At 40.8% G+C, this 17,120-nt stretch overlaps 1 protein-coding gene across 1 annotated transcript in view; it reads right to left on the reverse strand.

The window, feature by feature from the left end:
• Nucleotides 1-1,557: 1,557 nt before the first annotated feature.
• Nucleotides 1,558-17,120, reverse strand: part of stk10 (serine/threonine kinase 10) — a 35,138-nt gene continuing 19,575 nt past the window's right edge. Inside the window, exons 6-19 of the mRNA XM_066717009.1 lie at nucleotides 15,973-16,167; nucleotides 15,257-15,338; nucleotides 13,575-13,709; nucleotides 11,161-11,769; nucleotides 9,409-9,539; nucleotides 8,424-8,547; nucleotides 8,134-8,313; nucleotides 7,915-8,007; nucleotides 7,434-7,563; nucleotides 6,838-6,962; nucleotides 6,299-6,487; nucleotides 5,866-5,991; nucleotides 5,528-5,641; nucleotides 1,558-3,794 (exon numbers count right to left, since the gene is read on the reverse strand). Coding sequence (XP_066573106.1) covers nucleotides 3,654-3,794; nucleotides 5,528-5,641; nucleotides 5,866-5,991; nucleotides 6,299-6,487; nucleotides 6,838-6,962; nucleotides 7,434-7,563; nucleotides 7,915-8,007; nucleotides 8,134-8,313; nucleotides 8,424-8,547; nucleotides 9,409-9,539; nucleotides 11,161-11,769; nucleotides 13,575-13,709; nucleotides 15,257-15,338; nucleotides 15,973-16,167 — 2,374 coding nt within the window. The 3' untranslated portion in view covers nucleotides 1,558-3,653. The remainder of the gene's footprint in view (nucleotides 3,795-5,527; nucleotides 5,642-5,865; nucleotides 5,992-6,298; nucleotides 6,488-6,837; nucleotides 6,963-7,433; nucleotides 7,564-7,914; nucleotides 8,008-8,133; nucleotides 8,314-8,423; nucleotides 8,548-9,408; nucleotides 9,540-11,160; nucleotides 11,770-13,574; nucleotides 13,710-15,256; nucleotides 15,339-15,972; nucleotides 16,168-17,120) is intronic.

Here is a 17,120-nt window from a genome sequence, read left to right on the forward strand (position 1 = left end):
CTGACTATACCTTCTGAATGTCTCAACAGAAATCGAGACTCATCAGACCAGGCAACATTTTTCCAGGCTTCAACTGTCCAATTTTGGTGAGCTTGTGCAAATTGTAGCCTCTTTTTTCCTATTTGTAGTGGAGATGAGTGGTACCCGGTGGGGTCTTCTGCTGTTGTAGCCCATCCGCCTCAAGGTTGTACGTGTTGTGGCTTCACAAATGCTTTGCTGCATACCTCGGTTGTAACGAGTGGTTATTTCAGTCAAAGTTGCTCTTCTATCAGCTTGAATCAGTCGGCCCATTCTCCTCTGACCTCTAGCATCAACAAGGCATTTTCGCCCACAGGACTGCCGCATACTGGATGTTTTTCCCTTTTCACACCATTCTTTGTAAACCCTAGAAATGGTTGTGCGTGAAAATCCCAGTAACTGAGCAGATTGTGAAATACTCAGACCGGCCCGTCTGGCACCAACAACCATGCCACGCTCAAAATTGCTTAAATCACCTTTCTTTCCCATTCAGACATTCAGTTTGGAGTTCAGGAGATTGTCTTGACCAGGACCACACCCCTAAATGCATTGAAGCAACTGCCATGTGATTGGTTGGTTAGATAATTGCATTAATGAGAAATTGAACAGGTGTTCCTAATAATCCTTTAGGTGAGTGTATATATATATATATATAAACTTGTATATGTATCAGTATATATTTATATATGTATGTACACTATGTATGTCAAAGGATTTAGAACACCTCAATATTTCCATTTTGTTTTGTAATTTATGCAGTTTAATGTCTCAATGGTCTGAAATTAAAGCATAGAACAAATCATCAAAAAAATCATGGAATAGTTTTTGTTTTCCTCTTGCTGTGTTGTATATGTATGTATTTAATGATTGACTAATTAATTTAAGAATTAAATATTTAATTTTGACCCCGATAATGCTCCATAAAGATGAAAGGTGTGTGTGATGCATGTGATTTAAGAAAGAAAATGTACAAGCTTTATTATAAATGTCATGGGTGCAACTGCAAAAACTCTGGTGTAGCCAGCATTTTTTTTCAAGAAAAATTGAAATAATTGTTTCAAGCTGGTTCAGAGTTGGCAAAAGCAAAATAAATTAATGGTGTAATGAATAAACAAACTTGAAGGCACGCTTTTTAACACATGCCATACATGACTTCACTTCTGGAAGCACAACTCAAAATACACTTTGAAATACCATGTTTTATTTGTCTTTTGTGGTGCCCATAAATCAGACATCGCTTCGTATGTGATGTGCGTTTCCCCACTCTTAGAGTGGAGATCAGCAAAAGGAAGCTTTTCAAGCACATGTGAACCTACTTTGTTTTCAATAAGCTATTTCATGCAATGTACATCTAATACTTTGCGTGTCAATATATTTAATTGGCCTCAGTCACTCCAGAAGAGTTTATATCCTGTGTGTCAATGAACATTACAAAGCTTTTTGCTACCCCTCAGTCTTTTCTATTCCCAAGATTGAAATTTCATGCATTCAAGGAAAATGTGGCAAATAAAGCAGAAAATCCATTACAAAAATCAGAGGGGGGATTCAGAACCTATTTATTAAAACATTTACCATGTTTGACATTTTAATTCGGATTTGTACTTAATGTACTTAAAACACAGTGGTTCCTTTTGGTGATCTTGGTAATATGTTTCAAGTCAAATACTAAAAACATCATAAAAGAAAATACACATTGCAGTCAATATGATTTTACATTAAAAACAAAAAAATGTATTTCTTAATATAAGCATTTAATGTGTGTGTATATATATACATACATACATACACACACATATATGCTATTTCAGATTACAACTATATTTCCAAAGCTATAATGGTTATTTAAAAATATTTCTCTTTAAAGCAAAGTATATACAAAAACAGTACTCTGTAAAGCCAAGGTCTTTCAAACTGTTTGGAGGGTTCAATGTTTAAACTCAGTTCACTCATGAAGAAGTAGAAGAGTATTATTAATATAGCTTTTTAGACACGGTCCATCATGGAAGAAAGAAGAAACTAAACAAAACAATAGAAATATAGAAGTTTAATAAAGAAGGCTTATTTGGTGAGGATATAATTTTCTATCAAAAAACAAATAAATATTGCACTTGCAACTTAATGGTGCCTTAAATGTTAAACTAAAAGTTGCATGTTTCAGAATAAACGTTATATACATTTTAAATAATCGTAAAAAAAAAATAGGTTGTGTATATTTTCATATTTAAAGTTTTTAATAAACTATGTCCTTCTAGCCTGCTGACACTCAACAGTTTTTACACTTTGGCTCTTTGGTTTTGGACACCGCAGTCCTCGAGGAAGTCTCGCTCACGGCCGCGCTCATCCAGTGTTCTGTAACTCTACAGTAATACCGCCAGGATTGCATGGCTGAAAATGAGAATAATCTGCTCTGACAACATTTTCAACACAGCAAGAGGAAAGACCATTTCAGCTTCGTCTCCCCAAAAATATATTCTATATATTAACATATTACCCCAATTCACATTGTTAACAGACAAAGGAAAGGAACAATACTAATGTCCCCTGACACTGAAATAAGTTAAATGTAAAAACTGTCATCTCTAAAATAAAAATTAAAGGAAAAATAAAAAAATAAATAAGAGAAAATAAGCTTTTCCGACAGGTTTGCAGTAGTAAAAGGGCATCCGACTTATGTTGTTACTTGTCTTTCATTCATCACGTTGTAAACAAAAACGTACACTTGTTCTTGCATATAAGCCACAGGTCAGAATACAAATCTTGATCAATTGCAAAACCTTTTTGGAGCCAGCCAACATAAGTGATCAAAAATAAAGTTCAAGCTTAAATCAACCAAAATCCCACATTAACACTGAAAGACTGAGGAGAACTTATTTTTGTGTTCGTTTTTTTAAGACCTGAATATTTACAGTGTTGAAACAGTGCCACGCCAGCATTATAAAAGTGACAAAGTGTGTGACTTCTCAATAGAAGGTGGGGTGCTATTTCTGGGCGAGTTAAAATAATAAGGTGTTGGCTTGGCTTCAAATGTTTTCCTTTTGACTTACATACTGTAGCATACATTTGTAATGGGTGACGAAAATAGTCTAAACTATGTACATTATCCCTGGATTTGCACTTCATTAATCTGTCAAATCAGTGGCAGCAATGCGGAAAAATAAAGTTTCTCCTCCACTCTGATACAATTAAAGAGGTTTCAAACGACGGGGAGAAACAAGAAAAGCAAAGGGAAGTAGAAAAGCAATGACTATTAATGGCACATTCGAAAGGCAGAAGGAGAAATTTAAAACACTGGCTGCTAAAGCTCATGGGGGGCAAAACAAACAAAAAAAACATGGACCAAGAACATGCAAAAATGAGCTCAACAAAAATCTTTGAAGAATATTTACCAGACCAAAGGCGGCATTTTGCATAGTTCCACATCAGTATGAATGCAAAATAAATTAAAAAATATATAAATCAAGACAATAATATTTAAAAGAGATAACTGTGTTTTGAGGGCATGTACATCGTTGATTGACGTCTAGTAAGACGGGTGTGGGTGCTCAGTCTTGCAGTGTCTAGTTCTGCGGTTTGATTCCACCACATTGGCCCTGAGTTTACTACGAAGGCACCCATTGGCCTCCACTTGCACCCCGTTAAGTTGTCGAGGAGTCCGAGTACGGGAAGAACTTGGCCACTTTGTTGGGTGAACTGGGGCTTTGATACTCAGAGTCCTCACTCAACTTGAAGAACATCTGCTGGTCTTTCTTTCTCTGGTTGAGCTCGTCCTCCAGGGCCTAGGGAGGAGAAAACAGGACAAAAAAAATTATATATATATATATATATATATATATATATTTGATCAAGACTGGTCGGTTCCCCTTCTTTGAAAAAGAGGATTTCGATGGCTGCAGAGTGAGCGCGGGTATGAAGAGGTTTATACAAGAGCAAACCAACCAATGATCCTAACAAGAATTCAGTCATCTCAGACACTCCTCGTTACGCTGGAATGTGTAAAATGTTGCTGTTCCAGTTTGTCTGGTGTTAAAGAGACATGAGCAATAACACATAAAGCACCGTCATCCCAACACTGCAGTTTATAGATGACTATATATACATATTTTTAGTATTTATTAAAATACACTCACCTAAAGGATTATTAGGAACACCATACTAATACTGTGTTTGACCCCCTTTCGCCTTCAGAACTGCCTTAATTCTACGTGGCATTGATTCAACAAGGTGCTGAAAGCATTCTTTAGAAATGTTGGCCCATATTGATAGGATAGCATCTTGCAGTTGATGGAGATTTGTGGGATGCACATCCAGGGCACGAAGCTCCCGTTCCACCACATCCCAAAGATGCTCTATTGGGTTGAGATCTGGTGACTGTGGGGGCCAGGTTAGTACAGTGAACTCATTGTCATGTTCAAGAAACCAATTTGAAATGATTCGACCTTTGTGACATGGTGCATTATCCTGCTGGAAGTAGCCATCAGAGGATGGGTACATGGTGGTCATAAAGGGATGGACATGGTCAGAAACAATGCTCAGGTAGGCCGTGGCATTTAAACGATGCCCAATTGGCACTAAGGGGCCTAAAGTGTGCCAAGAAAACATCCCCCACACCATTACACCACCACCACCAGCCTGCACAGTGGTAACAAGGCATGATGGATCCATGTTCTCATTCTGTTTACGCCAAATTCTGACTCTACCATCTGAATGTCTCAACAGAAATCGAGACTCATCAGACCAGGCAACATTTTTCCAGTCTTCAGCTGTCCAATTTTGGTGAGCTTGTGCAAATTGTAGCCTCTTTTTCCTATTTGTAGTGGAGATGAGTGGTACCCGGTGGGGTCTTCTGCTGTTGTAGCCCATCCACCTCAAGGTTGTACGTGTTGTGGCTTCACAAATGCTTTGCTGCATACCTCGGTTGTAACGAGTGGTTATTTCAGTCAAAGTTGCTCTTCTATCAGCTTGAATCAGTCGGCCCATTCTCCTCTGACCTGTAGCATGAACAAGGCATTTTCGCCCACAGGACTGCCGCATACTGGATGTTTTTCCCTTTTCACACCATTCTTTGTAAACCCTAGAAATGGTTGTGTGTGAAAATCCCAGTAACTGAGCAGATTGTGAAATACTCAGACCGGCCCGTGTGGCACCAACAACCATGCCACGCTCAAAATTGCTTAAATCACCTTTCTTTCCCATTCAGACATTCAGTTTGGAGTTCAGGAGATTGTCTTGACCAGTACCACACCCCTAAATGCATTGAAGCAACTGCCATGTGATTGGTTGGTTAGATAATTGCATTAATGAGAAATTGAACAGGTGTTCCTAATAATCCTTTAGGTGAGTGTATATACATAACTATGTCAAATGTTACTTTTAAGTCATATTCAGAATTAACAGGATGTGAAGGAAATCAGTTTTTGTTCAACGTATTTATTTTTGTGTGATGTCCTATATCCTGTCCAATATATGGAGGCTGTACGGAGGCTGTGGGTGAAGCCCGTTTATAGCACACCTGCTTCCTTGGCCTGAGCAGCTCTCTCCAGTCCTTCAGCTGCTGGTTGTGGTCCTCGTCCAACGCCTTGAGCCTCTGTGTCTCGTTCTCAATCAGCAGGTGGCACTTCTCATTCTGTGAGAACAAGCACGCCAAGTCTCAGCACGGAAAGACAGACTGTGGATTCATTCTTGACACGATCAAACTGACCCCGTCTCTCGGAGTACATTTTCACATTTGTGAATTCCTGTAATTGGGGTCTTATTACCCAATAGTTCCCAATAGTTACCCAAAGTTCTTTAAGTAATGCAAGAGAGGGTAGGCACAATATTTAGAAAACAGTGCTGTGGCCGCCTCACCTGCAGCTGCTGCAGCTCGCGGATGTTGCTCTCGCACTGCCCCACCATCTCCCTCATCTGGTTGTCGTGTTTCTGCTGCTGGTGGATCTTCTCCGCCTTCTGCCGCTTCTCCTCCTGCAGCGCAAACTGCAACACCAGAGAGCACCATGACACATCTCGTACAAGGCAGACAGCTCACAGGACACGTGAAAATAGTAGTGTGCTTCAAAGTAGCTCTGGAGCCCGACACAGCTTTATTCACTGATGCGTAGCTACCTCTGATATGGAGTGGGACACACTACACCTGCTTTTAGAAATATGGGTGGTAATCCATCACAACTACAGAAAGAAAAAGAAGGCTATGAATCTATAACACCTGCACTGTATTCAACATGAGAGTGATGACAGCAGAGGAACACCGCAGGTTGTTTTTTCTCCTGCTGTGAGGAAATACCTGTTTGATCTTCTCCCGGTCCTCGGACGCACTCCCCGAGGAGTTGATCCTCAGGCTCTTCTTGAACATCACCATGCGCGTCTTCCCCTCGCTGCGCTGGATCTTGGGCAGCCGGGCTTTCTCCTGCTGCTGCCGGGCCTTCAGGTGCTCGATCATGCGCTGGTTGTAGTGCTGCATCTGCTCCAGCTCCTGCAACATACACAGTATGGTTAAACACAGGTCCGCATGCAAACATTGTCATAGCTAAGTCTGTATGGAGGCTTAGTGAAATAAATTTAGTCTGATTAGCTTATATATTCATTTAGTTTCTCAGTATGTACAAGAGTGCTACACAATGCCAAGTTGTTAAAGTTTGTTTTTGATTTCTTTATGTGTTTTCCCAAAAGTTTGAAAGACTGAAAGGTCAGAAAAACAAACCAGAGCAATATTCAATTAGCTAAATTAATTGCTGCTTTTGCCGAGTTTGAGAAATCCTGGCAAGACAAGACAGCTGTGATACCAAGACGTTAGTTAATTAAATACATAAATTAAGTTCTTACTTTCTCATGCTTCTTGAGCAGCTGATGTCGCTGCAAGAAGTACTGATCTTTGAGCTGCTGCTTCCACAGCTGGTGTTTTTCATGCAAGTTATGTTCCTCTAAATCCCAGATTGTGGCTTCCCTCTCTGCGGGGGGAGAACAATACACAGTTAAAGGACTGGTTTCAGACTTGCCATCCTGCGATGGAGATGCCAGCATCTGAAAATGGAAATCCTAGCATCTGCTGAGCAAAGCACGAAAAACCCCTCCCAAGCCTAACCATGCCACCGCATGCACATGCACAGGAGAAAAGCAATCAACTATCCAACAACAATAATGCTTAGAAAGAAATGTTAATTAAGGCTAATTAGTTAACTGTTATAATACTGTACCTAAAACTTAAAGTTTAATATATATATATTTTAAACAGTTGTTTTTATTTTATTTTATTTTAACTTGGCCCGTATCACCCCAGCAGAGCCTCAAAATCCTAGTTGCTGCAGCCAAACCGTAGCAGTTGGCATCCGTGCTGGAATAAGGCAGGATGATTAAAGAGAATGGCTTTATATGCTGCGTGTGTAGCAGTGTGCATGTGTTAAGGCTGTAAGAGAACCGACCTCTCATCAGATTATGCTTCTTGCTGAGGCACTCCCGTTCCATTTCAGAGATCTCATGCTTGTTCTCAGAGATGATCCTCTTCAGAGTCTGATCGAGGTCAGCCTTCTGGGTGCCCAGAAACTTCTGTTCCTGTAAAGCAGACGATACAAAAATACAGATCGTGAAAGAACGAAAATAAAAAAATGAATACAAAAAAATACAAAACTGCGACACACACCCTTTGAACTTGTTATCTTGGAGAAAAACGGTTGCCAGGCTTCTGGGATTTAATTAATGAATGCTCTTTTGATGATGAATGGAAATCCGTCACCACCTTACTCATCAGTTTCTGTGCTTCATTAGGTGGATTCATTTGTTCTTGGAAATGCATTTCATGATTGGTTAGGTTTATATTTAGACTTTAGAAGTGTGTGTGTGTGACGTGTGTTCAGTAACATTCTGCAATGCCCTGCTGTCAACACTTCCCCATAAAGGGCTCACCTCAGTTTGTTTCGTCTGTTGATAGTCATTCATCCGCTGTTTCATGCTTTCCTTCCGCTGACTTCTGGGCAGTTTCTCAATTGAGTGTTTAACCTTTAAAAATAAATTAGTAGAGAATAAGGGTACTGTATAATTAGCCGTTGTATTTTCCTTCTTCTTCTAGGACATACACAGCGTCTCAAGGGAGTTTGTGAATGGATGTTTGTGAAACCTCCTCACCTCCTTCTTCTTCTGCTTCTGCTGCTCTTGAAACTTGCTGTACTCACGCTCCTGCTCGGTGCGGATCCTCTTGGTCTCGTCCCGCAGGCGCAGGGCGTGGTCCTGCTCCATTTTCTCAATCATTTGCTTCTGATTTTTCTCCAGAGTCTCCAGCTCCGTGTCATAGTACTTCTTCTTAGCCTACAAGGAGAGGAGGAAGGAGGTTCAAATCTCAGTGGGGAAGAGCACATGAAGGAATGTTAAAGGGAGAGACACTGGATACACTGAGGAGTGGAGTGGACCGGCCTTACGTTCATTTCCTGGTCAAAGCGCCGTTGCATCTGCTCTTTCTGCGTGTCCAGCTTGCTGTTGAGCAGGGCCTGGGCCCGGTGCTCCTCCTTCTGCATCAGCCGAAGCTCACGCAGCTCCTGACGCCTGCACCACAATTTCAAAAAATAACATTTTAACAAATACAAAACATTTGCACCAGCAGCGAATGTGTTGTAGTTTAAAATGTAATCATTCAAGTGCTGGCATGAGCAAAAACTCCACTGAACAGTTTTCCTTCCCTGCAGACTATTATGAACATTATTATTGGAGGTGCAGTGGAAAGCAGAGACTCCTATGGCAACATACAGTCATTCTAAAGCAGTGGCAGACTAATGTGCAAAGGTGTTTCCAGAAGATACGAGATATGAATGACCCAGTCAGTGCTACTGAAATGGTTTTAAATGCAGTCTAGCTTGTAGTGCTAAAGTATCGCCACACGATGGCAGCAAACAAGAGAGTCTTTACATGGAAACAGGATACTGTCAAAAATTTAATGTCTCCCATGGAGCTCAAACACATGCTATTTTAGTGCCGTGTTAACATGGATTTAAACACAATCCCCTCTGATTTCACAATTTTCTCAAGGGATAAGGAAACCTGTTCAGGAGGTTTATAAACCATAGCTGGGATATGGCCACAGATTTGAAATAAATGGAAATTGTGTAGTTTGTTTAACATGTTTGCCTTGTTCAGATAAAGACAGCAATGTTGGGGGGTGTGGGGGGGGAAGCAATTGTACTTTTTTTTTATTATCATTACAAATAATAATTATAGTAATATATATATTTTTTTATATACTGAAAAGATAATTGAGTCTGAGTAAGTGCAATTTTCATGGAGCATGCAGTTGAACAGCTCTGAGAGCCGTTAGGCAAGGCGTGCTACCTTTGTTGTTCCAAGCAGTGACATGTGGCTCTTACAAAAACATTAAAAAATACAACATTTAAGGAAATTCCCAGGACTTGCCTCAGGAATCTCATCTCCTCATCTTTCTTTTCATCATCCCCTATGATCTTGGACGTGGTCACGCTGACCTCCACACCATCGACAACAAACTTCCGGGTGCGTTTCAGGGTCTTGCTGGAGAACCTGGAGTTCTGCGTTTGACAGATAACACACAGACTGTAACAGAGATGCTATTCTCAGGATGCGCCAGACACACAGCTCTGCGAACCGGAAACGGCAGAGGCGGCCGGAATAACGCCGCCAGGGCTTTCCAACTAGTGTGCGGCTCCACAGGGAAGCCCTGGAAGGAAGTGAAACTATCCAAGAGCATTCAAGAGCTTTCCCACCAGAGACCACCTCACGATTGTTTTAATTACAGCAAGACAGACCAAGGCCTGGCTTGTGAACTGACTTTTACTGAGTTTACTGAGAACTGAGTTTACTGAAAGGGACAGTTAGGACAGCTACAGTGAAAAAATTTGACTTTTGCACAAATGTCAAATTAGAAAACATCAAATACATTTTTTTTTTTTAAATAAACACCATTGTAAGACCTGTGGCAGCTGAATAAACATCCTTGCCCCATAGTGCCGACTAAAAAAGAACTGTAAGTAAATATTTCCTTTCTTTTTTTCACCCCAATGTGCAGCGCTTCCACAGTTATTTGTACAGTTAAAATGCAAGTGACAAATGATAAACCGATGAGTGAATAAGACAATGCAGAAACCAGGCACACATTAACCTTGTCCTTTAGTGCACCAAACATGATTCTGCTTCTAATGAATTTCTGAAGACTACTTGCTACATCTGTAAGCCAATAATTTACACTTACAAGAATGAAAGATGCTGAGAAATTGTGGTTTCATGACTCCTATAGAGATGGCATTACATTTAGCCTCCGTCATTAAAACAGTGTTACTACATTTTTAGTTACCTGCATTTCACACCAGCATCAACTACTTCAGAGGAATAACTAAAACAAGTCTTCAATCATTTTAACTGTTTTGTGGATTTTAACAGAGATGTCAATATTTCCACTTGCGAATGAGAATGATTCGATCAGCACGCATCGTCAAAAGGCAGCGGGTGAAACCGTGGTTCAGATAATACAATAAACTGTTTAGAACACATTCATTAAATCATACGATACATAAGAAAAGATGAAAACCAGAGTTAAGCGTAATGCATTCTGGAACAAATGGCAGATAGAGGAATGCAGTTGAACACAATACAGAGAATACCAATGACAGCAGTCTACTAACCGCTAGAACCAGCGCACCACAATGGGGGCATAGAAAAGCATCAACAATGCTGAATAGGGAATAAGACAATGAACCATTGGAACAAGTGAGCAGAGAATTCAGAATTGATACAAAATGACAATTCTCAATGTAATAAGGACACAGCTCACATTCACATTACAGCAGGAGTTCACCTCACATTGTGTACTGTAACTAACCCTGCAGTACATTATTTGCGGGATGAAGTAAGGGAAAAACAGCAGCTTTTCATAAGGCTTCAAGACAGGCCTTTTTGTTGAAGGCTTATATCCAGATTCAGCTGAGAATATTCCCCCAGCCTCTGCATTTTCCATTTCGCAAGGCTGTGGCAAGGCCTGTGCCCTCGTCCCTGACCTGGGAGGGGTCACTTACTATAAATAACAGTTTCCTTTTTTCTTCCTTTATCTTTGACAGTTACAACCAACTTATGAGAGGAACCTTTGTCCACTCTGCCCCTGCCAACATTGTCAAAAGGATAATTTAAAAGGCTTACCTTTATGGAGATGGAGCCAGTCTCTTTGTTCACAGAGATGTCTCCTGAGGACAGGTTCAAGCTCAGGTCCACACTGTCAGTGGCGGACACGCTGCCCGAGTCCGAGTAGCGTTTTGACGTTCTCTGATTGGCCGGTGGCACCAGTCCCCCGCTCTCTGCCCCCATGGAACTCCGCTTGGCCTGGTTCTGCCTCATGTTTCCATTAAGTTCTAGAAGCGGTCGGAGGACGGGGGCCGCGGCGGCAGGGCTCTCTGCCTTGTCTTGCTTCTCCGGCTGCTGCTCGCCATTCTGGGGCGATACCGGGGTCTGTGGGAGATCGGTCTCTGGCGTGGCCACGGGCTTCTCCTCCTCGGATGTCGGGGTACTCTTGCCGTCTTCAGCCCCCGAATCGGAGCCGTTGGTCTTCATGGACTTCTCACTCTCTGTCTTGTCCGAGTCACAGATGCCTATCCCTTCATCAGACAGTTTGTCACCCAGTTTGGGGGAGTGGTCTTTGGGTAGACACTCTGTTGGAGTCTTACTGCTGTCGCTCTTGGAGGGGGTTTCTGCCACAGGCTGCTCCCCTTCAAAGCTTGCCTGGCTGGTTTCAGATGGGTCCTTACCTGGGGGCTGAAGAGTTTTAAGGTTACGGAGTTGGTAAATATTAATAATTGGTCTCGGATTAACATTGTGGTATCATACAATAGCCCTACACAAGAAGATTGCCTCCAAACCAATACTTTTCAATGGAGCAGATAATATGAAGGGAAACGCTTTTATTTACATACAATTTGTATATGAAGGGAATAAAACGTAGAGTAATTGTGCGTGTTTACAGTGAAACACATTAAGCTAAATGAAAAGCACAAAAACACTCAGCAAGGAGGAGACTGGTTTCAGTTTATATTTTCAACCTTGACCTTTGGAAGGAATCCAATAGTGGTACCTTAAACCACTGTTTTTTAAACAAAAAGGATTATCCAGGAGATAAAGAAGTAGTATTTAGTCACATATTATACTGTAACTGTGTCCCGAGTGCCCTGTTAACTACAGTCATGAATAAGCTACATCTGAACGCAGAAAGAACGTCATGAGCCACTCTGACCTTTCTTGAATGGCCTTTTCGCTGAAAGAGAAACACAAATGGTATATACGGCTATTAATACCACATGCATTGGAAAACAGCCAAGACAGGAAATAAAAATTAGCATTCATTCTGAAATGCTGCTTCAAGGAGCATTGTTTACAGCAACTGTTTCACCTCACTTTTTCATCACTATATAATTATGGAGCAGACAAGATGTTTGTCTGAAATATGCACGGTCTTTCCTTCACAATGTTGACAAAATTGAAAGTGCAGTTCCTGCAACTGTGACCAAAGGATGAAGCGAAGGTGGTTGGAGGTCTGTATTTTTCCATCAGCAGAGGAACAAAAACAAAAGCAGCTGAACTCAGCCCGTCAGTCCCAGTTGTGGCCACAGGTTTGGCAGATGTAGACCCGCTCAAATCCACTCTGTGAGTGTGATATAATCCCAATGCAAATACTGCACACTGGTAGGAAGAGGGCATATGGGACATTATAATTGTAGACATTTGGTACACCCTCTTTCCCCTGTGCCATAACAAATCAATCAGGAAGGCATGTGGCAGAGGGATGTCCACTTCATGCATGGCATACTTAGGAAGCGACCAACAGAATTAGCATACAGTACAATAACCATCCTGTTAAAGCATGATCACTGTAATAATAATTATTTCGATTCCTTATCAGATGTATATCTATATACACACATTAATGATGTCTTGCCAGTCAATTCCCACCTAAGAACATATCTGAAGCAGCAGCTGACCTAGTCCACCCACTGGCCAGATCTGCAAACCTGTTTCAGGTGGTTAAAAAACAATCTCTCCTCAGTGCAGCTGCGTTTGCTTCACGTCCTGTGTTATATCAGCACCCACTTAGTGATGAATGCCCACAGCATGCACACACCATTTGCAAACATTATAAAAAAACTAAAACATAAAACACACACACAGGACTCTGCTCGGCATTACCACTATATTACCAACACCTTGTGTGCTGGCCACAGCTCTCACGTGTTTGATGTAGCTTTAAAAACTAAACAACAATAGTCTACAATTCTTTAAAACAACCAGTATTATTATTATTCAGAGCTCTTTTTTATGCCATTTTGTTCTGCACATCACGGTCATAGATATTGTCCTTGTCTCTACCACTAATTTTCAATCAATGCGTTGTTTTCAATAGCAGGCACTGGTAATTGGGGGGGGGATATATCCAGACAGCCTGACATATATAACTTCTCTAAGAAATCCATTGTTGGGATGTTTTTTTACTTGACAAACTCCAACTACGGGTTAATCTCATCTTAATGATGGAACACGTTTCTGCAGCAAAAGGGGACTAGACTTACAGATGCAGGTTCTGATGAGTCGTCGAATTCTCCTTCCTCTCTATTGTCTTCTATTTCCTCCATGACCTCGGCCTTCGCCTCGGCAACCAGTTCCCGAAGTGGCCGGTTGGTCTTCATCTTGCTCACAAAGGGGTGCTGGGAAAGGCAAGGGAGCAGAGGGAAAAACCACACATGCAAACAGTTAAGCAGACCTCAGACAAAGACATCCTGACAACTACACAAAGTCTGTCCTAACAGAATGACAGACACATTAACCCCTTGGAGCCGTTTATGATCTTCTGACTGAATATTTTAGTGGTCTGGTTTAGCACAATACCTTTCGCAGTACACTACAGCCTTAGAAATAATTAATAATTATACATAGTTACAAAGAAAGAATACTCCGAGTGCAATAAGTCAAACCCTAATTATTTTTCAGGATCTTAATGAACTTGGCAGATAATTATTCTCCATGAATAATGCTTAAACAATATGAAATTAGATCCACTGCTTACCAAGGTGAACTAAAGGTACTTTGTATAATCACAGAGTCATGTTTTATTCAAACATTTTATTCAGCCATTTCTTATTGCCCCAGGTTAATTTAATCATCAATGCTCCTCAGCTAAGATTAAAAATGGCTCCATTCAGGATGAAAATAAAACAACTGAGGTACTTTAAACGCCTTGGTAAGCAAAAATAATCTTATAAATTTGTTTACAACTTTGTGAAAAACTGTACTCATACCTAGCCAATGAAACATTTCTAGATAGAATAAAAAGACTGTTTATATGGAGAGTTTGCTATAAATAAAAAAAGTGTTAACTGAATCTCACACTAAAGCTTGAAGGTGGTCTACTATATATGTTTTAAGCAAACACTGCTGCAAGAGCTGAATCAAAGGGTTCGCTGTCGAACATCGTCCCAATTCCCAATCTCTCCTGAGCCTGTGCTGTGTATTACAGCTTCCTTCAGGAAATCCTGCTGGAATCAACACAGCCCCCTCAGTCAGAGTTTTTTTTATGCATGCTGCCTGTATGATCTCAAAAGGTTTACTATCGCAACAGGCAATTAAACACCTTGGATCACATCCAATTCACTAACATAAACTACCAGCTCAGCAGCAACTTTCAATTTTATAGTTTATTCTTTGAAATAGGGACTAAACCCATTACTGAAATCTATACAAATCTCTCACTTTTTTTTTTTTGCTTAACCTACATCTGTTTGCCTCTAACAAAACAGGAAAGGCAGTGACAAAATGCATGAAAATCACATGCATCATCATTGGTTTCCTCATTCTTGTTAAGTAAATAAGGGCTGCGCCTTGTTTCTGTTTCCATAGCTTCTCTTCCTTTCTAGGAAACTGGAATAATTTTAAGCCAAGCACTGAACAGTTAAACGAACAAACTGCATCTGCTACTGGAAAATAAAAGACTGGTTTGATTAAGGCAACATCCTGAAGATAATGGTTATTTCCCCCCCAAAAAACGAAAAATCCAGATGTTCTACAGTTATTTTTCAGTACAGAATCTGAAATACTCACTGGTCTGTATGGGAAACAGTTTCACCTGATAATCAAAGACATACGGCTGAAATCGGATGTTTCACAGCAGTTGAACAAAGTGTATGTTAGTTTCAACAAGTTATAGAAAAAATACGACTTAACTAGAAGATTAACAAAGAGGAAGAATAGAAATTACCTCAAGAAGTTGTACTGCAGTTGGCCGAGACTCAGGATTCTTATCCAGTGACCTCTTAAGGAAATCCTTGAACTCCGCTGACCTTTATTATAGAATAGCAGGGCGATTTTCAAAGAAGGCCAAACATTATGCATTGTATGAGGACTTCATTACACATTGTACCGCTTTAAACAGGCCTACATAACAGAGTAACATCAACTCAAAAGGAAACATTTTTGAAAATCCTTTTTTTTTTCATCATCAGCAATATTATATCTGACATAAGCAACTCACATTCCAGTACAAGCAGTTCACATTCTGGGCACTTCAGCTGCAGCCAATATTGATACAGCTTGTTATTTAAACAAAGGCATGCAATAAAACTGATACAGCAGCTTCACAATGCCATGCATGGCACTGTTTTTATTTGGATTTTATTATTATTATTATCTTAGCAAAAACACGTATATCACATTATTTTTACATATAATTACCCATTCATACAGCTGTGTTTTTACTGGAGCAATCTAGGTACAGTACCTTGCTCAAGGGTACAACAGCAGTATCCCCCAACCATGACCCTCTCCTTCAGAGTCCTAACCACTACTCCGCACAGCTGACCAACAAAAAATGTATTGCCAACAGTAACCATTCAATGATTCCTGGACCCTGTGTCTGAAAAGTACCAATGCCTTATTGCCTTTTTGTGTGCATTCATCAGAGCCAGCAGGACTCACCACTTGCTGGGCTGCTCCAGGGTGGGAGGCTCAGACTTGGCAATCTTCAGCAGCACTCTCATCGGGTTCAGCTCGTGGTGAGGCGGCTCTATCTGCGCCATCTCGATCAGCGTGATCCCCAAGGACCAGATGTCCGCCTTGTAATCGTAAGGAGCGTCCTTCATGGTCTCGCACATCACCACTTCGGGAGCCATCCTTCAGGGAGACGGGGGAAAGAGGAAAAAAATATATATCTATAACCAGTCCATAATCCTTTTTTTCTTTTTTTTCTTTTTTATACGCCAAAAGGGCCTCAGCCAGGGAAACAAAAACATCCTATTCTGGGTATTTCTGAAGAAATGAGACCGTTGAGGTCTTCAGAGATTACACACGATACTGAGGGGGGGCGGTGTGCCGGATTCAGTGATGACACATAACTCTGTGCCTGTGTGGCAGACATTCAGGACACTGAACCTCAAGGAAGACATTCAATCCACACTAGCCAGACATATGAGGAACAGATGATCTGAATACACATATTATCTGATACCTTACATAGAATTACAAGGCTGTGGGAATCACATTTTTCAGAACAATAAGGACTCTTACCCGAGCAGTATCTGTGTTATCCTCCTACACCCCCATACACTAATGTAAAGACACATATTATATATACACAATGCCTAGATTGGGTCTACACACCCTTACAACATTTTCACCTTTTGTTGCATTATAGCATGGAATTAAAATGCATTAAAACAGTTTGTTTTGGGGTTTCTCCCATTTATCCTCACAACATCCAAGTGAAAAAAATATTCTAGGAATTTGCAGAAAATGTATTACAAATAAAAACTTAAATAGCGTGGCTGGATAAGCGTTTGACGCAAACCCAACACAGCGCATCACACGCAGCACAAAGGACACCATCCCTACTATGAAACATTGTGGTGGTGGCAGGATCATGTTATGGGGATGTTTATCATCATCAGGGACTGGGGCACTTCTCAGGATAGAATTGAAAATTAATGGAGCAATGTACAGAAAAGTCCTTGAGGAAAACCTGCTGCCCTCTGCAAGAAAACTGAAACTGGGACAGAATTTCACCTTTCAGCAGGATAATGACCCGCAGCACACAGCCAAAGCTACGCTGGAGTGGCTAAGGAACAAAA

The sequence above is a fragment of the Amia ocellicauda genome, chromosome 11, assembly GCF_036373705.1.
Source record: "Amia ocellicauda isolate fAmiCal2 chromosome 11, fAmiCal2.hap1, whole genome shotgun sequence".
NCBI lineage: Eukaryota > Metazoa > Chordata > Actinopteri > Amiiformes > Amiidae > Amia > Amia ocellicauda.